The 25,445-nt window shown below is 40.5% G+C and overlaps 1 protein-coding gene across 12 annotated transcripts in view; it reads right to left on the bottom strand.

The window, feature by feature from the left end:
- Nucleotides 1-25,445, bottom strand: part of MLIP (muscular LMNA interacting protein) — a 295,087-nt gene that overhangs the window by 122,726 nt on the left and 146,916 nt on the right. For all 12 annotated transcript variants that reach the window (XM_027524178.1, XM_027524174.1, XM_027524168.1 and 9 more), the window contains 2 exons: nucleotides 24,394-24,786; nucleotides 4,245-5,801 (listed from right to left, as the gene is read on the bottom strand). In XM_027524178.1, coding sequence (XP_027379979.1) covers nucleotides 4,245-5,801; nucleotides 24,394-24,651 — 1,815 coding nt within the window. In that variant the 5' untranslated portion in view covers nucleotides 24,652-24,786. The remainder of the gene's footprint in view (nucleotides 1-4,244; nucleotides 5,802-24,393; nucleotides 24,787-25,445) is intronic.

The following is a 25,445-nucleotide window of genomic DNA, read 5'->3' on the forward strand; positions in this document are numbered from 1 at the left end:
GAGCGACTGATCTGATCTGATCTATTTATATATATAGGGATTCCCTGGTGGCTCAGACAGTAATGAGTCTGCCTGCAATGCAGGATACCCAGGTTCGATCCCTGGGTTGGGAAGATCCCCTGGAGAAGAACATGGCAACCCACTCCAGTATTCTTGCCTGGAGAATCCCCACGGATGGAGGGGAATGGTAGGCTACAGACCATACGGTCGCAAAGAGTCGGACACAACTGAGCAACTTCACTTTACTTTCTTTCATATATATGTATGTATATACATACATATGCTATGCTATGCTAAGTCACTTCAGTCGTGTCCGACTCTGTGTGACCCCATAGACAGTAGCCCACCAGGCTCCCTCGTCCCTGGGATTCTCCAGGCAAGAACACTGGAGTGGGTTGCCATTTCCTTCTCCAATGCATGAAAGTGAAAAGTGAAAGTGAAGTCGCTCAGTCGTGTCCGACTATTAGCGACCCCATGGACTGCAGCCTACCAGGCTTCTCTGTCCATGGGATTTTCCAGGCAAGAGTACTGGAGTGGGGTGCCATTGCCTTCTCCGATATATATACATATATATATATATATATATATATACACACACATATATATACACACACACACACACACACACACACACACACGGGCTGATTTTTACCTAGAGAGATAATAGCAAAAAAAAAAAAGGGAGGAAATAAATATGATAAAGAAGAGTATTATTCAAGAGAAACTAATTTATCAGAAGTTATTATAAATTTTATCCATTATATGAAACATTCTTCTGTTCAAAGAAACAGATAAAAATGGATAAATTATAACCACTCTTCATATTTTAATACAGTTCATCAAATTTTATCATGCATTTCTATAAGCTTGAATTATATGAACTTGGAAATAAAGAAACTAAACAGGAATAAATAAAGCAAATGCCAAGAATTCTTCAATACTGGGAGTAGTAAGTGAGCTGTGGAGGAAAAGGTCATCGAAAAACTTGATTTTAGGACAAAAAGATTTTATCAGAACTCCCTTCAGGCTCATCCTCTTCCAACTCTTCAAAAACAGGGCAAAACATAAACAAAGCAGCTGCTAAGTCACTTCAGTCGTGTCCGACTCTGTGCGACCCCAGAGACAGCAGCCCACCAGGCTCCCCCATCCCTGGGATTCTCCAGGCAAGAACACTGGAGTGGGTTGCCATTTCCTTCTCCAATGCATGAAAGTGAAAAGTGAAAGTGAAGTCACTCAGTTCTGTCTGACTCCTAGGGACCCCATGGACTGCAGCCTACCAGGCTCCTCTGTCCATGGGATTTTCTAGGCAAAAGTACTGGAGTGGGGTGCCATTAACAGAAACTCTCTAAAGAAGCCAGTGGAGTAAAACTACTTTTCACAAAGGTAAAGAATAATTTAAGTATAATGCAGTGTGGTATAAGAGATCATTGTCAATAAATTCAGGAAAAGGTAATGTTTAAATCACCAGGTTTTTTTTTTAATACATCACAAGTGAATTCCATAATAACATATATGTATTGAAAAAATAACCACCAGCTCATTTACTTCAAATAAACCACTTTTTCAAATTTAGAATTAGGGTAAAAGATTTTTTCCATCTCATTTGCTTTTTAAAATAGAAGGACTTCATAATCTGGAAAAATATATTTTAAAATGATCCAAATATTATATCAATTGATCATTCTAATCATCATCTCATAATGATGATTTCCTTCCTAAGAATTAATAAATCAGGCTAAAATTATAATGTATATGAGTTACTGCTTTGTTGCAATAAATCTCAGTTTTTAAAAAAATGGCTTCAAGATTCCGTAGACTTCAATTACTATAAATGTCATCTCAGTCAGCATAAGAAACATTACCTGAGCAAGCTATTCATTGAACAACAGTTTCTTAGTACAGAGAATGGAGAAAATAATACGGCCAATCTTACACAGTCATAACAAAAATAACAGACATAGTCTCTTCTAATTAAATTTTAACTGCTTTGTGTAACTACTGTGATGGTTCATGATTCACAGAGAGTATTTGATCTTGTTTCTATAATTATCATTGGTATTATCACTAGTTGATGATAAGACCAGTATTCTTATGTGTCCACATACATTCATCTGGGACCATCTTTTGTATATTTGGTCAGGTTGTTTAACATTTCTGAAATGCCAACTGCTTTCCTCTTCATTAAGCTAAATCCTAAACATTGGAACATAAATCTTCCAACATTTATGACAATGTACCTCACTAACCATATCCCATAATAATATTCTCTGAATTCAGTGAACTTTTATAATTTTATACATAATCTGTATTATACTGTTAATATTGCCTTGTCCTTGTTTTCTAGGTTTACTGTAAATTTACTAAGTCTCTACAGCTTCTCCACATTATGTATATATATGTATGCTTGCATGCATGCTAAGTCGCTTCAGTTGTGTCCAGCCCTTTGTGATCCTATGGACTGTACCCTACCAGGCTCCTCTGTCCATGGAATTCTCCAGGCAAGAATACTGGAGTGGGTTGTCATTTCCTTCTCCGGGGGTCTTCTGACCCAGGGATATAACCCGCGTCTGTTTCCTGCATTGGCAGGAGGGTTCTTTACCACTAATGCCACCTGGGAAACTCATATACATGTATGCTTTTCTGCTACATAAAATTTGTTTTTTAAGACAAAGGATTATCTCTTCCTTAAAAATAAAACACACATCCTCTAAAAAGCTAGTATAGCGGTGGGCATACAGTAGATGCCTCATGCACGCTTTTTAAGGTGAATCATATTGTAACCTTAATAGGTTAAGATCTTGTTAATATAAGATCATGTGGCTCTTTGATCTTTTCCATGATTAGTTCACCACCCCAACAGAGATAGAATTGAACACAATCTCCATGGAATCAACCTGGATGCTCTAATGGTGTTATTTCAACACACTGAACTGAAAATCCCAATCCCTTTCTAAATACAGGCACTTTCATAATTTTATTTCACATGTATAATAATGACTGGATTCTAAGCTTTCTATCTAACCACAGATAAACTCCACATCCTAAGTTACATGGGAACAGCTGGGAAGCTGGTAGAGGTGCCATTCTAGGGCAGAGGTGCCTTCTTCCAGAACAAATGAACCATGAATGCTATGGGTAACTCCTTCAAATGTTTCCCTTCTCATATTAAAATAGATGCTGATCCACATCCTTGTTCAACAGGTTATGTCGGAGGATTTAAAAGTCAATATTTCTCCTCTCTTAATTCTATTTCCCTATACCCAGCCTGTCCACTCTTTCTGTATTTTATAATCACTATGTATTTAGTATTTGCTATGCTAAGTCACTTCAGTCGTGTCCAACTCTGTGTGACTCCAGAGATGGCAGCCCACCAGGCTCCCCCATCCCTGGGATTCTCCAGGCAAGAACACTGGAGTGGGTTGCCATTTCCTTCTCCAATGCATGAAAGTGAAAAGTGAAAGTGAAGTCGCTCAGTCGTGTCCGACTATTAGCGACCCCATGGACTGCAGCCTACCAGGCTCCTCCATCCATGGGATTTTCCAGGCAAGAGCACTGGAGTGGGGTGCCATTGCCTTCTCCGATTTAGTGTTTAGAATAAAGCAAATAATTTTCACATACAAAGGAAATTTCTATTCTATTTTGCCATATACATATTAATATATAACTAAATACATATTGATTTAGCTTGAGGTTTATGGAAAACAATAAAGAAATGAACATTGTAGAAGGGGAAAAAATTAATAATAATAAATAAATGCCAGCAAAAGAAATAGAAAGTTTTCAAATTGATTTCACAATCATTTGGGGCTTGACATATAAAATTCCATTTTACACTAATCCTATCTACTATTCTATCAGTACAGGATATCTTGGTAGATAATACGGTTCATGTTATTAAATAAATCATAAATGTATCATATTCCCAAATCTCATCTAACTGCTCTAAATTCCGTCTGTGGGATCAATAATATAACTCATTATGCCTGGGAAAAAAATGCCCTTAAGGCCATAGATATAAAAAGTTACCATAAGAGGATTTGCAAAATCAAAGAGGTTTTCAGAAACATGCACAATTTTAAACAGATTATAGTTCATCCACACATTCAAATACACCAAGTCTTACATCCTCTTGCACTACCTCCTTGTAGGAGCAGAATGAATATCATAATCATTGATTTTCCCCTGGAAAAAAATTCTTCTATTTTCAAAAGAAGCATGCACCATGCAACGTGCAAAAGAAATACCTTGGGTTTCTTATTCTCAGGGCCTGCTGACATGGACAATGCACAAGGTGAACTCAGCTCCTTGGTTCTTGTTAGACAGAAGGGAGGTGACGGAGCTGAGACAGATGATCTGTGGTCAGATATAGAGCTTTCGGATTTCCCAAGTCTTGAAGGCAGGGAAAGATTTGGGTGCAGCGTGGAGGGACTGAGCTGGTGTGTTTTTGTGGGAGGATTAGCCAGGGGGAGAGCAGAGGACCCCAGACAGGGAAGAGAGGCAGAGCTGGAGCTGGAGACAGGGGCTGGGGGTGCAGTAGACGGAATCTGCCCTTGGCTAGAGACCGGCGCTCGTGCGCTCTTAGATCGGTTTATCAGGTTTGAAAGAGCTGGGGACGGATGGTAGCGTCTCTCTGGTGAGGAGAGCATGGCCCTTGGGTTAGTGGGAGGAGACACAGAAGACGATGTGGAGGAAGGTGATGTAGAGGCATGTGAGCAGATATCCCTGGGCTTTCCCGGGCCTCTGGGGTCAGCATCCTGTCTGCCTTTCGAAGACAGAGGAGAAAAGCTTGGAGGGACGGGAGGCAGACCCACAGAGCTGGAGGTACCAGTTTGCAGCTGGGAAGTCACTGGGCTGCTCTTCAGAGTCGGGGATGGCATTTTCTCTACAATCACAGAAGCGAAGCTGCTACCGCCCTGTTTTGGGGGAGAAAGGGCCGATGCCTGGGGAGGGGGTGCAGCTTTGGTGGGAGAAGGAAAGGGGAAGGATGGCTGGCTGAGGTCGGAAACCGGGTTTTCCCTTTGCTCTGGAGACCCTGATCGCAGGGAGCAACTTGAGAGGGATTTCTTAGGTGTGGGTGGGGTTTGTTTGACTTTTTGATCAAGCGTGAGCGTGGAGGAAGCCAGGGAGTTGAGAGAGAAGGTGGGACAGGAGGCCGGGGAGAGGGGCCTTTGGTGAGAAGGGCTGGACTTCAGGATGGCGGTGAGGACGGAAAGCCTGGAGGGCACCGGGGGTTTCACCCCTGACCTCGAGAGGCTCCCGCTGGAGGACGCTTGGCTACAGACCGTAGAGGAGGAGCCGTGGAAAGGGGAGGGGAAAGCTCTGGGACTCGGCGAGAGCGAGTGCGTGACGATGCGCACGGGGATGTAGGAGGCTGCACTCGACTTCAGAGAAGCACCGGAGGCTGGTGAAGGAGAAGAGGCTCTCGGACTCTCTTTGGGACTAAGGACGTTCGAGGTGACCGTCTTCTTGAGGACTTCAGAAGTCTGCCCCGGGTTTTGCTGTGCTGTGCTTGGACTGGATGAAGGAGACCCTGATAACTGAGCGGGTTGGGGGACCTGTGACGTCGAGGACGTGCCCTTCGGTGCAAAAAAAGGTGCAGAGTGAGCGGAAGTTTGAAAGTACGTGGTTGTTTCTTCCACCAGGGCCCCGCGGGCATCCAGCCTCCTCGAGTGGAACTCCTCCAGGACAGAGGCGCTGGCGAGGTCGCCTGGGGCAGGTGGTGTTTTCTGATTAGTTGGAGAAACAAAGGAGAAAGCAGGTGGTTTACGGGCAAGCTGCTCAGAGGCAGTGGGAGAAGTTAACTAGAGGAAAGAGAAATAGACAGGGTCATAGGACATCATTTGTGAAACTGTCAAAGGATTCTTGTCACTCGTGCGTTTATGCAAACAGTCCTATTCGTTTACACAAAAGGAAGCCCTTAAACCTCCCCTCAAATGGAAGAAACTCATTTTGCTAATGAGGCGTTTCTTTGAATTTGAAATAAAATATAAATAAATGGTGAACTCTTAGACACTAGATCTCATTTATTCCCCAGAATACACATCAATATAAAATTGTATTTGCATGTCTCCCTTTGGAAAATAATTCACTGACAAAATCTAAAAGAGCTATCTTCTTTTGGAATTGGGTGATTTGAAAAGATTTAAATCATCATTAATATAAATTTCAAAATGCACTTTGGAACAGGAAATAGCTTTTCTTCCATTGTAAGACTATAAACCATAATATGATAAAAATGATTACAATATTTCAAAAGTTTAACACACTTTGTTTAAAATTCTAAAAACTTAGACTTTTCCTACACATTGTAAACCTGAAAATAATGGCCAGAATTCAAAAGATACAGCACCCAACATCAACATACAATGATAAATTGAGAATGAAAGCCAAGGGTGAAATAGGAATGGAGTTTTAGCTTATGAAAAATATTTTCCCTAATTACTTGTCAGAATGAACAGTTAACAAATGATGTGAGTTATGCTGGAAGGAATGAATAGATAAGCATAGTACTTTATAAATGCAATCTGCCTGAAACAATGCAATTCACCAATCCACATCAAATAAAAAGAAAATAAAGAAATCATGTCCAAAAGTGGTTAGGGAGAGCCCATAAAGTAACTGGGTATCTATATTCTTGTGCTATTTTTTTTAATTATCCTGTATTTTAAAACAAGTACTGAAATTATAAATGATTCTAAAGCCAAATCTTTTAAAGAGCAGTTTCCTTTCAAAATTATTTAATGGAGTCTCTCAGTCCATAAGGGAAAGGAAAATATTTGTACCAAAGAATTTAGAACATATCTGTTATCAAAAATATTAATAAATATTTATTAAGTTATATATGTTATAATATATAATATTATATATATTTAGTATATATCAGATAAGCTTACAACCATAATAATTAACTTAGCAAGAGCTTCATTTATAAACTCAGTAAAAGATATTTCTTGATTTTGCTTTTTAACATGTTAAAAAGGTGCCCATCAGACCGAATGCAAAGATTTTCACATCAGAGCTTTGAGTCCTAAAAATATTTAAAACTGATAAATGCAAACAACTCATCCAAAACTTATGTTTCTGAATTAATGTACCCAAAATATTCCTTTCTTTTCATATGTAAATTTGTTTGTAAATTTGCAACACAGAATTCTTGCCACATAAATAATTTTTGAATATTTTGGCATGTAACCCAGAATACTGAAAATCAGGGATAATTGAAAATCAAGCAGAATTCAATAAAATTGAGATAGAAAGTTTAACAACCTCCTCACATAAGTTCTACTTAGAAACAATTCTGCTTATCCAGTGTTTGTAAAACCAACTCATAAGATTAGTTGTAAGTGAAAGTTCTCTGTTTCCAATGATTGATCTCTTCTCACAGAAGGAATGAAGAAATTTCAAGAGTATGTAGAGTCTCTTTTTATGTTATGCCATAGCTTTTGGTATAAAAAAATTTTAAATTAATCACAGCCACAAAAATCCCATTACCTTTTCAGCCATGTTTCCAAATAACTTCATTTTATATAACAAACTCACTAATTCATCCTGATTATCCTGTTAAAATCACAGGACTGTGATTTTGAGGGTCTCATCAGAAGAAAAGACTCTTCTCTCCAACTTCCTCAAGACCATGGCTTCTAATTAATTACCAAACATTCTATTGCATGAAGTCCTGTCTTACCTAATATAAGTAATTCTAAAACTTGATTACTGAAAAACTAAGAAAAGTTCAAAGAGAAAGATTCTGAAGAGTCTAAGAATGTTTTTATTATATTTTTCTAATCAATGTACTAATAAGCATTTGCAATATATTTTTCAAATTTTATATTATCCTAAATTATACTAAAATAAAAATATGGTACCATATTCTTATAAAATTCCCAGGAGAGGAGAATGCCTTTTGTAACATGTAAATGAAAAAGATTCATTTCTTGAGTTCCTCTTATTAATAAGTTAAAAAAAAAAAGAGGGTATAAAGACATGAATAATTTTATGCAGAAAGAAAGGATGGATACCTGTCAAAATTTAGTCAACTTACTCAGAATAGGCCTTTTATTTTGCCTCTCACCTGTAAACCCCTAACAGGGGATAATACACTTCTCTAGTGCCTGCAAATTATTTCAACCCCTTCATCCTCTCCCATTAATACCCTCTGTTCTGTTCTCTAGGTTTGTTACTGATGTACTCTAATTCCTTCTCTCTCAAGCCTGTTCTCTGTCCTCTCCTCCATTTATCTTCTAACCTGACCTTTGTTGATGCCTTTGCTTCAGAAACTTCTCTAAAAACACTGCTGACCGTGTTCTCTCATCCCCAGCTCTCTTCTGATTCCTTGAAACCCCCTCACCATATGCTTCCTTCCAAATCATTTCCAAAGCTTTCTCCTAGAAAAACTATCCTGAGCTCTGAATACATTCACAATAATCCCCATAACAGAGGATGCTTGCAATGTTCTGCTCTCATCAGGTGGATGATCCTTATCCTAAATCCACCCTTGGATCCTGCATAATAGAGATTATCAGTTATTTGAACAACCAATCTCTGTAATAGAGCTGCCTTGTCATTTTAGTAAGTCTAAAATTAACTGTTTCTCAACACTATTCATAATAACCAACATATGGAAATAACCTAAATGTCCTTCAACAGATGAATGGATAAAGAAGACGTGATACATATGTGAAATGGAATATTATTCAACCATAAAAAAGAATGAAATAACACCATCTGCAGCAACATGGATGCAACTAGACATTATCATACTAAGCAAAGTAAGTCAGAAAAAGAAAGACAATACCATATGGTATCACTTACATGTGGAATCTAAAATATGACACAAGTGTACTTAACTTCAAAATAGAAACAGACTCAGAGACAGAAAATAGACTTGTGGTTGCCAGGGGAGAAAGGTTTGGGGGAGAGATGAGTGGGAGACTGGGGTTAGCAGGTACAAAGCATTACATGCAGGATGGATAAACAAGAGCCAACTATATAGCACAGAGGACTATATTCAGTATCCTATGATAAACCACAAAGGAAAAGAATTTGCAAAAGTATATATATATATATGTGTGTGTGTGTATATATAATTTAATCATTTTGTTGTACTGTAGAAATTAATAGCATTGTAAATAAACAATACTTCAATAAAAATTAACAAATAAAATTAACTGCTTCTGTGTATATTCAGTTTTTTCCCAGCGTGTCCATGGATTCTGAGACATCAGACTCCAAGCCAGAGTGCCTGATCTGCTGCCGCCTGATGTTCTGAATAGTGACGAAGATTTGAACCAGGTTGGTCCATATATACAGTTGTACTCTTTCCCCTCAACTGACACAGTCATACAAGGCAGAAACTTCTGATTCTCCCGTGTCCTCAAATGCAGTCCTTACGTTGTAACAGCTAGGTCTCCCAACATACCTACTGCTCTGTCCTCTTCTCACAGATGGACATTCATAGTGCCATCAACACCTCCCCATACCTACCATGAACCGATTGTTCCTTCACAACAGAGCCCTTCTCTTATGACCCAGGCTCATCTCCCTCAACCCCTGCTAGTTTGCATTTTAGGTTTTAAAATTACTTTTTTAATCTCAACCTTTTGCAAGCACTGTCAACATTCTGTCTTGTTCTTTTGCAGATCCACTTGGCAAGTTGTTATTCTTAAATCAGTCCCACCAACTGTCCTTATGCTCCTAGATCTAGTTTACCTAAAGCCACTATTTTAAAAAATCTAATATAATCCTGTTGATTGGCAGGGCCACTGCACTTATTTATGAGTTTGTCCTGCATAAGGGTATCAACTGAGAGTGAGAAAGGCGTTTCTTGAACGAGGCAGAGGGGGTCCCTGTCTCTAGTTCACCCATGCGCTGGTAAGGCACTGTGGATGGGCACCAACATAAATGTAAGCTCTGTAAATCTCAGCAGGGCTGTGTACCACTCACCTTTTGTGTGGACTGTTTGGGATTTTTTTCCCTCTCTTATATTTTGACCCCAGCTTCCTCTCCTGTTCTAAACAACAGCCTTCAACAAAGTTAACACTCTCCACAAACTCTTTTCCCAACACCACCCTCACTGTATTCAATAGATGACCTGCTGCTGCTGCTAAGTCGCTTCAGTCGTGTCCAACTCTGTGCGACCCCATAGATAGCAGCCCACCAGGCTCCCCCGTCCCTGGGATTCTCCAGGCAAGAACACTGGAGTGGGTTGCCATTTCCTGACCTAGGTTATTTTTATCCAAGGAAAATTGAGACTACCAGGAAAATTAAATTTTTCTAGAACTTTCTTTCTCCCCTTTCATTCATTCTATGGAAATATAATGGACTTTCCCTTTTTAAAATGCAAATTCCCCAGTGTGCTCTGCATTCCAGCAGCTTTTCTTTTCTCCAGGATCCCATTTCATCAGTCCCCCGCCCCCCCATAAGCTATGTATCCATCTTTTTTTTTTTTTTTTACTGATTTGCTCATCCTAAAAGCAGAATACTTACAATCTTTAAAAAGTAATAACTATCATGTAGTGGACTGTAAAAATACCCACATTTTTCTACTCTTTTTATAAGAAAGGCAAAGTCCTTTTCTTCACTTACCCTTTAACCTCAACTGGCCATATGACTTGTTTTGACCAGTGGGTCATTAGCAAATGTAATATAAGACATATTGAATTGAAAAGCACTTGTGGATTGGTGCTTGCTGGCTTGCTGAGTGGACAGCATCACCTTGATGTAAATGAGCCCAGTTCCTCACTGGAAGAACTACAAGACCACATCTCAGTTAACCAGCCAGCAGCTGACCCAGAAGCCAACCGCAGGCACATCAAGAACCACAGTAAAGATCACCTGAGTCTGACCCAGATCTGTAGAACCACCCAGCTGAACACAGACAACTGTTGATCTGTACATTTTTTAGCTAAATTAATGATTGCTGTTTGAAAACACAATTTTGGCACAGTTCATTAAGCAGCAAAAGCTAACCGATAGAAGCATGTGCACATACATGCACCAAGTTCTGTGGCATCCATAAACACCCTATTCACAGGTCCACATAGCTTTATTCTGAGTCACTTCTGAATCTATATCTTTGTGTTGATTTCCTTATTTCTTGTGGCCAACAAACCCTAAAGTAACTTCCCACAGAAGCCCTCATCGTCTGCCTTCATAATCCCCTCTTCATTATAGATGGAAACTGTGACTTGCTTCTAGCTAATCGAACCTGGCAAAGGATTTTGCAGATGCATTTAAAGTTCCTAATCAGGTGACTTTAACTTAATCAAACAGGAGATGCTCCTGAGTAGGCATCACCTACTGCAATAGAGCCATCTGTTTCTTTAACTTTACCCTTTGTATTCCATTGCTTATGCTACATTATATTGCCTATAGCCGGAAATATACAGGAGAGCCCATTCTCAAGGCTCTTAATTTTAAAGGCACAACATTTCCCATTCTTAAAGAGATAAAACGTTGTGGAACAGAGAATAACATCTATTTTGTTGGCAGTCTATAGGAACATCATGACCTGACCTATATGGACAGCTGCAAGAACAAAGGATTCCAACACCAAGAAGTTTGCAACAACTAACCACCCTTCCTTCCTTTTTACTATTGATTAAAAAAAAAAAAAAAAAACACTGAATACTAACTTGGGGAAGACACTTCCTCGGAACAGTGGCTTGCCATCTTTTTGGTCTGCTCAGTTAAGTTCAGTTCACTTGCTCAGTCGTCTCTCATTCTTTGCGACCCCATGGACTATAGCATGCCAGGATTCCCTGTCCATCACCAACTCCTGCAGCTTGCTCAAATACACGTCCACCGAGTCAGTGATGCCATTCAACCATCTCATCCTCTGTAGTCCCCTTCTCTGCCTGCCTTCAATATTTCTCAGCATCAGAGTCTTTACCAATGAGGCAGTTCTTTGCATCAGGTGGCCAAAGTGTTGGAACTTCTGCTCCAGCATCAGTCCTTCCAAAGAATGTTCAGGAATTATTTCATTTAGGATGGACTGATTGGATCTCCTTGCAGTCCAAGGGACTCTCAAGAGTCTTCTCCAACACCACAGTTCAAAAGCATCAACTCTTCAGCGCTCAGCTTTCTTTATGGCCCAACTCTCACACCCATACATGACTACTGGAAAAACAATAACTTTGACTAGATGGACATTTGTTGGCAAAGTAATGTCTCTGCCTTGTAACATGCTGTCTAGCTTGGTCATAGCTTTTCTTTCAAGAAGCAATTGTCTTTTAATTTCATGGCTGCAGTCACAACCTGCAGTGATTTTGGAGCCCCCAAAAATAGTCTGTCACTGTTTCCATTGTTTCCCCATCTATTTGCCATGAAGTGATGGGACCAGATGCCATGATCTTAGCTTTTTGAAGGTTGAGTTTTAAGCCAGCTTTTCCACTCTGCTCTTTCACTTTCATCAAGAGGCTCTGTAGTTCCTCTTCACTTTCTTCCATAAGGGTGGTGTCATCTGCATATCTGAGGTTATTGGTATTTCTCCTGGCAATTCTGATTCCAGCTTGTGCTTCATCCAGTCTGGCAATTCACATGATGTACTCTGCATATAAGTTAAATAAGCAGGGTGACAATTTATAGCCTTGATGTACTCTTCCCAATTTGGAACCATTCCACTGTTTCATGTCTGGTGCTAACTGTTGCTTCATGACCTGCATACAGATTTCTCAGGAGGCAGGTAAGATTGTCTGGTATTCCCATCTCTTGAAGAATTTTCCAGTTTGTTGTGATCCACACAGTCAAAGGCTTTGGCATAGTCAATAAAGCAGAAGTATATGTTTTTCTGGAACTCTCTTGCTTTTTTGATGATGCAACAGATGTTGTCAATTTGATCTCTGGTTCCTCTGTCTTTTCTAAATCCAGCTTGAACATCTGGAAATTCTCAGTTAAGTTCAATACTGTTGAAGCCTCGCTTGGAGAATTTTGAGCATTACTTCACTAGCGTGTGTCATGAGTGCAACTGTGAGGTAGTTTGAACATTCTTTAGCATTGCCTTTCTTTGAGATTGGAATGAAAACTGACCTTTTCCAGACCTGTGGCCACTACTGAGTGTTTCAAATTTGTTCGCATATTGAGTGCAGCACTTTAATAGCATCATCTTTTAGGATTTGAAACAGCTCAACTGGAACTCCATCACCTCCACTAGCTTTATTCATAGTGATGCTTCCTAAGACCCACTTGACTTCACATTCCAGCATGTCTGGCTCTAGGTGAGTGATCACACCATCGTGATTATCTGGGTCATAAAGATGTTTTTTGTACAGTTCTTCTGTGTATTCTTGCCACCTCTTCTTAATATCTTCTGCTTCTGTTAGGTCCATACCATTTCTGTCCTTTATTGTGCCCATCTTTGCATGAAATGTCCCCTTGTTATCTCTAATTTTCTTGAAGAGATCTCTAGTCTTTCCTATTCTACTGTTTTCCTCTATTTTTCTGCATTGATCACCGAGGAAGACTTTCTTATCTCTCCTTGCTATTTTTGGAACTCTTCACTCAGATGGATATATCTTTCATTTTCTCCTTTGCTTTTCGTTTCTCTTCTTTTCTCAGCTATTTGCAAGGCCTCCTCAGACAGCCACTTTGCCTTTTTTGCATTTCTTCCTCTTGGAGATGGTCTTGATCACAGTGTTACGAACCTCCATCCATAGCTCTTCAGGCACTCTATCATATCTAATCCCTTGAATCTATTTCTCACTTCCACTGTATAATCATAGGGGATTTGATTTAGGTCGTACCTGAACTTTCTTCAATTTAAGTCTGGATTTGGCAATAAGGAGTTCATGATCTGAGCCACAGTCAGCTCCCAGTCTTGTTTTTGCTGACTGTATAGAGCTTTTCCATCTTTGGCTGCAAAGAATATAATCAATCAGATTTTGGTATTGACTGGTGATGTCCATGTGTAGAGTCATATCTTGTGTTGTTGGAAGAGGTGTTTGCTATGATCAGTGCATTCTCTTGGCAAAACTCTGTTAGCCTTTGCCCTGCTTCATTTTGTACTCCAAGGCCAAACTTGCCTGTTACTCCAGGTATCTCTTGACTTCCTACTTTTGTATGCCAGTTCCCTATGTTGAAAAGGACGTCTTTTTGTTTGTTTGTTTTTTGATGTTAGTTCTAGAAGGTCTTGTAGGTCTTCATAGATCTGTTCAACTTCAGCGTCTTCAGCATTACTGGTCAGGGCATAGACTTGGATTACTGTGATATTGAATGGTTTGCCTTGGAAATGAACACAGATAATTCTGCTGTTTTTGAGATTGCACCCAAGTACTGCATTTCAGGCTATTTTGTTGAGGGCTACTCCATTTCGTCTAAGGGATTCTTGCCCACAGTAGTAGATATAATGGTCATCTGAATTAAATTCATCCATCCAGTCCATTTTAGTTCTCTGATACCTAAAATGTTGATATTCACTCTTGCCATCTCCTGTTTGACCACTTCCAATTTACCTTGATTCATGGACCTAACATTTCTGGTTCTTATGCAGTATTGCTCTTTACAGCATCGGACTTCACTTCTATCACCAGTCACATCCACAACCGGGCATTGTTTTCACGTTGGCTCCGTCTCTTCATTCTTGCTGGAGTTATTTCTCCCCTCTCCTCCGGTAGCATATTGGGCACCTACCGACCTGGGGAGTTCCTGTTTCAGTGTCATATCTTTTTGCCTTTTCATACTGTTCATGGGGTTCTCAAGGCAAGAATATTGAAATGGTTTGCCATTCCTTTCTAAAGTGGACCACATTTTGTCAGAACTCTCCACCACGACCCTTAGTCTGCTGGCTTTCTGAATAAAGTTGCTAGTTCATGTCCCAATAACTCTTCTCTCAATTTATTGACCTGATATATTGCAAGTAGTATGAGCTTGGACTTGGTAATACTAATCAAGTGGGCCCTTTAAAAGAGGTTCCAAGTGCTAGCAATCAAAGTAACAAACTCTCTCTATTGCCAGCTTTATGAAGCAAGCTGCCATGAATTCTACATCCTCAAGGGAATGAATTCTGCCAACAACACAGGGGAGTTTAGAGACAGACCCTTCCCTATAAAAGCCTGAAGATGAGAGGAACTTGACATCTCGGTTCCAAACTTGTAAGACCCAGCTCAGCTGTGCCCAGACCTCAGATCTACAAAAATCTGGAGAAAATAAATAGGTTTTTTTTTTTTAAAGCCACTAAATTTATGATAATCTGTTATGCAACAATAAAAAAGTAATACTTTCCCCCTGATTCTTAACAGCTTTTACCCCATGCTCTTCCATAGAATCTGCCATCAGCAATGTTCACAATGGTTTATTTTTTCCTTAAGCTCCACAGTCACTTGAATCCTTATCTCTTCTGATTTCTCTACAGAATCTGGTTTCCAATCTTGTCCTCCTTTTCAAAACTGTTTATCTGTGGCCTGTATTTCATCACTCGCCTAGCGTATTTCCTTGGATATTTGATGAGCTCTTAGCTCCTTCTATTTCTACCCTTTCCTTGCGTGTCAGTACTTCCCTGGCTGTCCCCACTGCCTAGAATGCCCAGGCCCCTGTGGTCGGCCAAGAATACTTTGGCTCATCTTTCACATTTCAACGCAGACAAATGTGAACCCTTCCCGGTAGTCCAGGGCAATCTAGGCCTCCTCCTCGAGATGTGTCACTCTCCCTTGAACATATCACCTTTCGTTGTCATCGTTTTCAGGCTGCATCTGTTTTCCAAGCCCCTTGAAGGCAGGTACTATGTTTTTTTTTTAAGTTTACTTCCGTAGTGTCTAAGGCCTGGCATGTTACCTTCTTTCAGGTGAAGAAATAAATGTCCAGTGGGTTTAGGAAGGCCAGAGAGCAGGCTTATGGGAAAAGGAGGATCATTCATTCATTCATCAGACACTTTCTAAGCACCTATAGCGTCCCAGGCATAGGGGTTAGGTGATAGGGATGAGAAGGTGAGCAGATTTTTTGTCTTTACAGGGCTCAGAAATCTACTGGGGTAAGAGAGAGATAGAAAGGCTACTCTGATATAATGTGCCAATACGAACAGGGTATTTCAGTGTACAATAAAAGCCTACTACTGCTAAGTCACTTCAGTCGTGTCCGACTCTGTGCGACCCCATAGACGGCAGCCCACCAGGCTCCTCCGTCCATGGGATTTTCCAGGCAAGAGTACTGGAGTGGGTTGCCATTGCCTTCTCCGAAATAAAGACCTAGGACTATAATAAAGGTTTCTATGTATAATGCCTGTCCAAATGATTTTCCAGACTCTCTTTTCCACAGACCCCTAGAATGCAGTCTCTTAATTACAATAATATGTGTGCCAATGTCCAAATTTCCCATAATTTGTTATAAGAACCTCCTCTATTTGACTACCATTAGTTCTTCTGATCTTATGTTTCATGTCCTTTCTTAAATTCTGACTTTCAAACTGTGTTTGAACCAATATATAAAAAATTTCCCTCCACCCATGTTCCTTACCCTATGCCCCCGAACATGCTGCCATTTCTAACTTTTTTAAATACAGTGAGTCATTTCTGAGAATGTACCATGGGCCTAGGAACTATTCTAGCCTATACAGATGACCACATTCAATGCTCACAGGAAGGTTGATAGAATTGCTCAAAGGAAGACACTAAAATTTACGATTTCAAGTCACTACCCAGATGGGCATGACTATAAGTTGCCTGTCTCATTTTTGCTTTTTCATACCATCTCTCCAAAGCATGACCCCCCTTTCCTCACCACTTATCCACTCTTCAGCTTGATTTCTGGCCAGCACTGCACTCACACTGTTCCCATCAAGGTCATCCAATGACTTCCTATATTTATAGGAACTGTCTATTCCTATAAATGTCTATATTTAATGGACTGGGAGGGCCCTACTTTATTTGGCTTTGTTCTGTATTTTATTTGACTTGAATTATATTTATAATATTTTGTATTGTGTTACATGTTTTTTCATAAACCATGTTCTAGAACAATATTTGAATAGAAGACAGCAGGCAGCCCTTCAGAGAAGAGCTGGTCAGATGCTGGACAACCTCATCCCCACTCCCAGGGGAGGTGTGTGTCCAAGCAGGTAACCAGGATGAGGCTCTAGGCTCACACCTGGGGCAGCAGAAGGGGTCCCGTGTTCCAGACTGAGACAGCGGCCAGGTCAGAGCCCCACATGCCTGCCTCCATCCCCACAAATCTTCTAGTTTTACTAGTAGTCAAAGAAGAGAAAGCCCCTCCTTTCCTTGTAGGGGCCACACCTTCCCATAGAGGCCCCTAGGGCTTCAGCTCCACTTCTATCAGCTAAAGGCCTTCTGATCTTTCCCTTCCCTTTGATCTTGCCCTCTTGATCTCTTAGCTTCTAATCTTCTCTAAATCAATCAGGAGCAAATATTAACCTGACTGTCCCACTTGGCAGAATTACTTGCTGCTGCACAGTGAGAAAATCTGGCAAGCAGCTAGAGAGTACGGAAGTACAGAGTTGGCGAGGAAAGCTGCCTGCTTCAGGTGGTCTCCTGACATCAAAGGCAGAGAACCGTGTGTTTCCTGTGTGATAATCCCATGTTCGTGCTGAAAACATGTCATGCTGCCAGAATGTTCTTTCACGGATTGGTATTCTGTGTTCCCAAATGGATGTAATTGATACCAGATTCATGTGAGCTTAATAAAGAAAACATTATTGAGATACCTTAAAATTACTGATTAATTCATGTTTGTATATTTTGCTATCTTGGCGCTGTTTATCATTTTTTTTGTTGTTGAAAGTCTCTTTAGCTTTCCCTGCACGAAACCCCCCTCTCTAACTTTTTCGGTTCCCTCTCAGCCTCCTTCTTTGCTTCTCATCTTTCACAGGTTCTGGATACTTTACTGTGTCCTGTCTTGTATCCCGTGTCTTCCCATGCTGCATTCTTTCCATGAGTAAACAATTCCATTCTCATAGCTTCAGCTTATGTGGCCAATGCCTCCAGTCTCCCATCTTCCGCCCATGTCCAGATTCATATTAGTATTCCCAGCCTCTTTCTAGACAGCATCATGCTGTACCATCAGGCATCTCAAATTCAACATCAAATGGCTCATCTCTTCCTATCCCCTCCCAAGACCTATTATTCTTTTCTCATTAATGCCAGCATTCATTCAATTTCCTTGGTTACAAATTTCAGTCATTGTTTATTTTTCTCCATGTATTGTCAAGGAGCAAATTCAGTTCATTCTATGCCACAAAGTCCCTCTTTTTGTTCCCATGGTCACTGTCTTTACTCCAGACTTTATCATAGGATTTTCAGATAAATCACTCTGTTTTCATGTATCCATATCCACCTCTCCTTTTAAGTCTAATCCTATCCAAATGTCATTTTCTCAACATTCAGAAAACGAAGATCATGGCATCCGGTCCCACCACTTCATGGAAAATAGATGGGGAAACAGTGGAAACAGTGTCAGACTTTATTTTTGGGGGCTCCAAAATCACTGCAGATGGTGACTGCAGCCATTAAATTAAAAGACACTTACTCCTTGGAAGGAAAGTTATGACCAACCTAGATACCATATTAAAAAGCAGAGACACTACTTTGCCAACAAAGGTCCGTCTAGTCAAGGCTATGGTTTTTCCTGTGGTCATGTATGGATGTGAGAGCTGGACTGTGAAGAAAGCTGAGCACTGAAGAATTGATGCTTTTGAACTGTGGTGTTGGAGAAGACTCTTGAGAGTCCCTTGGACTGCAAGGAGATCCAACCAGTCCATTCTGAAGGAGATCAGCCCTGGGATTTCTTTGGAAGGAATGATACTAAGGCTGAAACTCCAGTACTTTGGCCACTTCATGCGAAGAGTTGACTCATTGGAAAAGACTCTGATGCTGGGAGGGATTGGGGACAGGAGGAGAAGGGGACGACAGAGGATGAGATGGCTGGATGGCATCACTGACTCGATGGACGTGAGTCTGAGTGAACTCCGGGAGTTGGTGATGGACAGGGAGGCCTGGCGTGCTGCAATTCATGGGGTCGCAAAGAGTCAGACACGGCTGAGTGACTAAACTGAACTGAACTGATCCCTGGATAAGACATTCTCAGAAGTCTACACCAACATTCCAGAAATTAACTTTCAAAATCATTCTGAATTTTATTTGAGAGGATTTTGATTCAACTGCAGATATAACTTTTTTACTTTTGACTTAATGCTTTAAAATTACAGTCTTTAATGATTTTTAACATAATGTACTTTTAATTTATTTTTTATTGAAGAATAATTGCTTTATAGAATTTTGTTGTTTTCTGTCAAACCTCAACATGAATCAGCCATAGGTATACATATATCCCCTCCCTTTGAACCTCCCTCCCATCTCCCTCCCCACCCCACCACTCTAGGTTGACACAGAGCCCCCGTTTGAGTTTCTTGAGAGTGCAAGTGAAAGCTTCTCAGTCATGTCCGACTCTTTGCGACCGCATGGACTATACAGTCCATGGAATTCTCCAGGCCAGAATACTGGAGTGGGTAGCCTATCCCTTCTCCAGGGGATCTTCCCAACCCAGGGACCAAACCCAAGTCTACTGCATTGCAGGCAGATTCTTTACCAGCTGAGCCACCAGGGAAGCCCCTGAGTTTCCTGAGCCATACAGCAAATTCCTGTTGGCTATCTATATTACATATGGTAATAGAAGTTTCCAGGTTACTCTTTCCATCCATCTCACCCTCTCCTCCCCTCTCCCCAAGTCCATAAGTCTATTTTCTATGTGTGTTTCTCCACTGTTGCCCTGTAAATCAATTCTTCAGAGCCATTTTTCTAGATTCTGTATATGTATGTTAGAATATGATATTTATCTTTCTCTTTCTGACTCACTTCACTCTGTATAATAGGTTCTAGGTTCATCCACCTCACCAGAACTGACTCAAATGTGTTCCTTTTATGGCTGAGTAATATTCCAATGTGTATATGTACCACTTCCTTAAAAATCTAGGAGTAAAACCACCATATGACCCAGCAATCCCACTCCTAGGCATATACCCTGAAGAAACCAAAACTGAAAAAGACACAGGTATCCCATTGTTCACTGCAGCACTATTTACAGTAGCTGGAACATGGATGCGACCTAGATGTCCATCGACAGATGAATAGATAACATAAGTACTTTTACCGAAACATGCCACTTCAGCAGAAATATTTGGAACACAAAATACGCTCAACCCAATATTTACACTGACTATGTTCAAGGTGATATAGTAGCCACTGTAGGGAACAAAGTGCTTAATAAAAATGGATTCAAGGTGAACGTTACTTTTAAACACTTTACAATCTGCTAGGCAAGATAAGGCATGAACCTAAATAGTTACATACATATTGCAATAGGATCATTGTTATAGAAGATTTACAGAAAAAGCTACTAGAATTATCTTGAAGGAGCGTTTGCTTTCACTGAAGGAACCAAAGCGGGCTTCATAAAGGAGTTACTATCTGAGCAAGGACTTCAAAGATATGAACTTTGAAATATTTCTGTTTTTTATATACCATTTGAACCTCATGTATATGCAAGACACTCCAGAAAGTGCTACAGATACAGAAATGAACAAGAGACAGACTTTCCCTTGACTTCAAATTGTCCTCAGTCTAGCAAGAAAGATAAAACCCATTATTAGAATCAGGTGAAAAGGAATTATATTGGAGATTTTCTAAAAATACTACAAACTACAAGGAAAATTACAAAGATGTAGGAAAGAAACTAAGTCCTCTTCAAAGGGAATGTCTCTTGGAAACGGTGTTGCTTGGGCCTGGCTTAGAGTTTCAGGTAGCTGAGGTTACATGAGGATGGGCTGGGAAGAGAGCAGCATCACACACAGAAGGGTCAAGGGTCAGGGGTGCAAGGGTGTGATGCGTGAACTGTGATGACAGTTCAGGAGTGCTGAAGAACAGAAGCATGAGATGCGGATAGAAAGTGACCTCAAGGCTAGGTAATAGGTTAAAGGCCACACTAGGCATTAGGTGCATATTTTTAGGAATAACTTCATAAATTCCACAATACACGGATTCATTTTTACCAAGTAGACCAGAAATAGGCTTAATCAACTGCCTCTCTGATTGAAAAACTGACGTTGTTGGCTCAGGTAATCCAATCATGGGATAATCTTTAGGCTTTTTACATTAAGCTTCAACTACTGGCTACACTGGGCATCCCTCAGAGCTCAGTCGGTAAAGAATCTGCCTCAGTGCAGGAGACCTGGGTTCGATTCCCGGGTCGGGAGGACCCCCTGGAAAAGGGTATGGCAACCCACTCCAGTATTCCTGCCTGGAGAGTCCCCATGGACAGAGGAACCTGGCAGGCCACACCCCATGGAGTCATGAGTGGACACAACTGACGGACTGAACCACCACGGGCTACACTGGCTTCTCTGGTGGCTTAGATGGTAAAGAATCTGCCTGCAGTGAGGGAAACCCGGGTTCAATCCCTAGGTCAGGAAGATTCCCTGGAGAAAGGAATGGCAACTCATTCCAGTATTCTTGCCTGGAAAATTCCATGGACAGAGGAGCCTGATGGGCTATAGTCCGTGGGGTCACAAAGAGTTGGACACAACTGAGCAACTACCACTAACACACATTGGCTACATTCAGCTTCTCAGACTGCCTTCTCTGATGCGCTGGCCTCTTCTGTTTAGTTTACATTTGTCAGTAACAGTCATCTTATTTTTATTTCATGATAATCTACTAATGGATTATTATAGGAAATGGAATCCAAGACAATGGCTATTCACAAACACTTTAGGACCCAGGTTTCCTCCACCTGGAGTAATCATAATACTCAGCCACCACTAATGAATTAGGCTGAGCTATGCCTTTTCATTTGGAGCTTTGATAACTGTAACCTACTTTTAACTAACTTATTTTGGCCCCCTGAAAAAGATCCCAAATGTGTGTTTTTGTCTCTAGTTTGCCCTCTATATATTAGGTAACATAAAAACAAAATAAATGACCAACTCAGCAGTAGAAATACAGTAGTTGAGGAAAAGGATAAATTAAAAATCTAAATATTGCTTCATTAAGAATGTTTTTCCTTATTTATCTTATTTATATTTGGTATCATCATGTTTGCGTGTTCTTCAAAAGTCCACATTAAACTATTCTCCACTGACTATGGAAGCTTCTACATCATCAACTTGCTTCTTTCATCATCTTTACTGAAGCAAGAAAGAAATGTTTAAGCCTATCTCTACTTACTGGGAATATGTTTAATTAGATTATTAGAATTTTTCCAATAACTAGGTAAGAATAAAGTTCAAGAGGAAATAAATGTTTTAGTCCAATAGGCTGGACAGTGGTACCGCAGTGAGAATCTTTTATCACCCAAAGATGCTATGAGTATACTGGATGCTTTAAGTGACATAAATACATCATCAGGAAGTCAAGAAGGCTCCAAAAATAAAGATGTGGCACCAGAGATTTAAAAAGTGCCTGCCCTACAGTCTTGCAGAGGTCCTAGTAGTACCAAAAGGCCAACTCACCAATAAAAATGTTCTCCCAGCTACTTTAGGAAGCTTGCAAATACCTGGTTTAGAAGACTCTAAACAGGACACCGTGACACTGACTCATGCTCATTGTCACAGAGAGTTCTTCATTGATTCATTTTTCACTCCCAAAGCCAAGCCAGCCTCTGCATTCCTGACATTCTCTGCTTTGTCAAAGTCTGATAACTTCCTGACAACAAATAACCATTCTATTTTTGTTTTCCCTTCAAAATTCCCCCTTCCTCCTCCTTCTTTCCTGTCATCACAGATAATGGGTCTCCTACTGTATCAAAGACTCTCCACTTAAAAGGAACCATTCAATCTTGCTGCTAAACTTTGTGGTGGGATCAAACTGAAAAATTCTTAAAGAGATGGGAATACCAGACCACCTGGTCTCCCTCCTGAGAAATCTGTATGCAGGTCAAGAAGCAACAGTTAGAACTGGACATGGAACAACAGACTGGTTCCAAATCGGGAAAAGAGTATTTCAAGACTGTATATTGTCACCCTGCTTATTTAACTTATATGAAGAACACATCATGTGAAATGTCAGGCTGGATGGAGCACAAGCTGGAATCACAAGCACAAGATTGCCAGGAGAAATATCAATAACCTCAGATCTGCAGATGACATCACCCTTATGGCAGAAACTGAAGAGGATCTAAAGAGCCTCTTGATGAAAGTGAAAGAGTGAAAAAGTTGGCTTAAAACTCAACATTCAGAAAACTAAAATCATGGCATCTGGTCCCATCACTTCATGGCAAATAGATGGGGAAACAATGGAAACAGTCATGGACTTTAATTTTTTGGGCTCCGAAGTCACTGCAGATGGTGACTGCAGCCATGAAATTAAAAGATGCTTACTGCTTGGAAGAAAAGCTACAACCAAGCTAGACAGCATATTAAAAAGCAGAGATATTACTTCGCCAACAAAGATCTGTCTAGTCAAGGCTATGGTTTTTCCAGTAGTCATGTATGGATGTAAGAGCTGGACTATAAAGAAAGCTGAGCACTGAAGAATTGATGCTTTTGAACTGTGGTGTTGGAGAAGACTCTTGAGAGTCCCTTGGACTGCAAGGAGATCCAATCTGTCCATCCTAAAGGAAATCAGTCCTGAATGTTCATTGGAAGAACTGATGTTGAAGCTGAAACTCCAATACTTTGGCCACCTGATGCAAAGAACTGACTCACTGGAAAAGACCCTGATGCTGGGAAAGATTGAAAGCAGGAGGAGAAGAGGATGACAGACATGAGATGGTTGGATGGCATCACCGACTCAATGGACATGAGTTGGAGTAAGTTCCAGGAGTTGATGATGGACAGGGAGGTCTGGCGTGCTGTGGTTCATGGGGTCGCAGAGTTGGACACAACTGAGCGACTGAACTGCCTGACTTCTTCCCAGATCACTGAGGCCAGCCCTGCTTATGGTGGTTTCCAGGAACACAGTCAATATTTCTCTTAAGACACAGAGGAGGAAACGATTTTCCTTACATACTCTTGTTCCTAGTGTATCCTTTTACTCCTCTTTTACTAGTTTAAAAGTCACATATCTACATGTCAAATCTAGTTGATATCTGTATGTCATATCATATCTCATCTTTGAAATGTGCCTCTTGATGCACCCAGCCTAACAAGCACTCTAAGAAATTCCCTTTACTGACCTTATTCAAGCATTTTCAAAAGGAAGAGTTAATATTCACCCAAATCCACCCCAGCTAAGCATTTTACATGTTCTCTTCAACCAATTCACAGTACAATTTATCCAATCCTTAGGAATTTATTATCTTCATTTACACTGTGATGATTTGTGATCTTGGGATTTTAGTTTTTTAATGTTTTTTTTTCCTTGAGAGTTTTGTATGCCTTGATCCCTTCAGTAAACAGAAGGCCTTTGCAGACAAGGAATATGAAACATTTTTTTCTTATTGACAAGAAGAGAAACCTACCTGCCCGTGTCTTTGCTGAGAAGCCATCGCCTGAGGCCGTTCAGGATGCGACGGGGCCTGGAGGTCTGCCCCTCGAGTTTTGGGGCGCACCGCATCGGAGGCCAGACTGGAGGAGATGGCGAGAGACGCGGGCCGAGCGGCCGGGGGGCCTGTCCCCACCGGGGGTCCCTGGTCACCTTTTCTGCCCGGGACTTCCTCCTCCCCCTCAGAGTCCACAATAAAGACATATTCCGCTTTGAAGAGGTCACTTTGCTGCATTCCTTGAGGTTTCTTCTCTTTAGATTCCCTTCCTTGGGAAGCCTTGTCCTCAGCCTCTGAAGGGCAAGTCAGTGCTCCTCGTTCTCTCTCCTGTTGGCACCCAACGTTCAAGGTGAAGTACTCACTGGAATCAAACTGCAATAAATGCAGAAACATAAAAGAGTTGATGTTGCTTTGATAAATGCTTCTTTTCTACATGTACTCTTAAACACTTAACCTGCTCATATTCTTCAAGGACAAAAGGTTTTACAAATATACCCCCAAATCAAGTTGGCATAGGAGAGTTTGGGTTGAAGTTAATGGCTTACTTTTAATAACTCACTTGTATGTCATGCTCCAAACCTAAGTGATTTAGGACTCAATTAACGTCAACAAACAAACATGCTTTCAAATAAATTTTGATATGACTTTGTAGAAAGAGAGGATGAGGGCAATGTCTTCCATAAAGACATTCACAAAACACATGGGAACTGGTCAGTCATGGGCTTAGTTAATAGTCAGTAAAACTTGTATAGCCTGCATAAGCTGGGGGTGGGAAATGAAATCCCATTGAAAGGTTCTAAAATAACATGCATTCCTCTACAAATCTAAGAAGAAAAGTAAAATTGGAACAAAATGCAGAAAATTCAGACAAAATAGTCCAAGCCTATGGGAAGAACTCATGAATAGGACATCAAAAAGATAGATATTTTTAGCATCAAGTGTTTTCTACTGTTATTTTAGTTTTTATTTACAATCCTAAATATTTTCCCATTCAGTTTTCTATGAACACATAGGAGGTGTACAAGACCAGG

This window comes from Bos indicus x Bos taurus, chromosome 23, assembly GCF_003369695.1.
Source record: "Bos indicus x Bos taurus breed Angus x Brahman F1 hybrid chromosome 23, Bos_hybrid_MaternalHap_v2.0, whole genome shotgun sequence".
Lineage (NCBI taxonomy): Eukaryota > Metazoa > Chordata > Mammalia > Artiodactyla > Bovidae > Bos > Bos indicus x Bos taurus.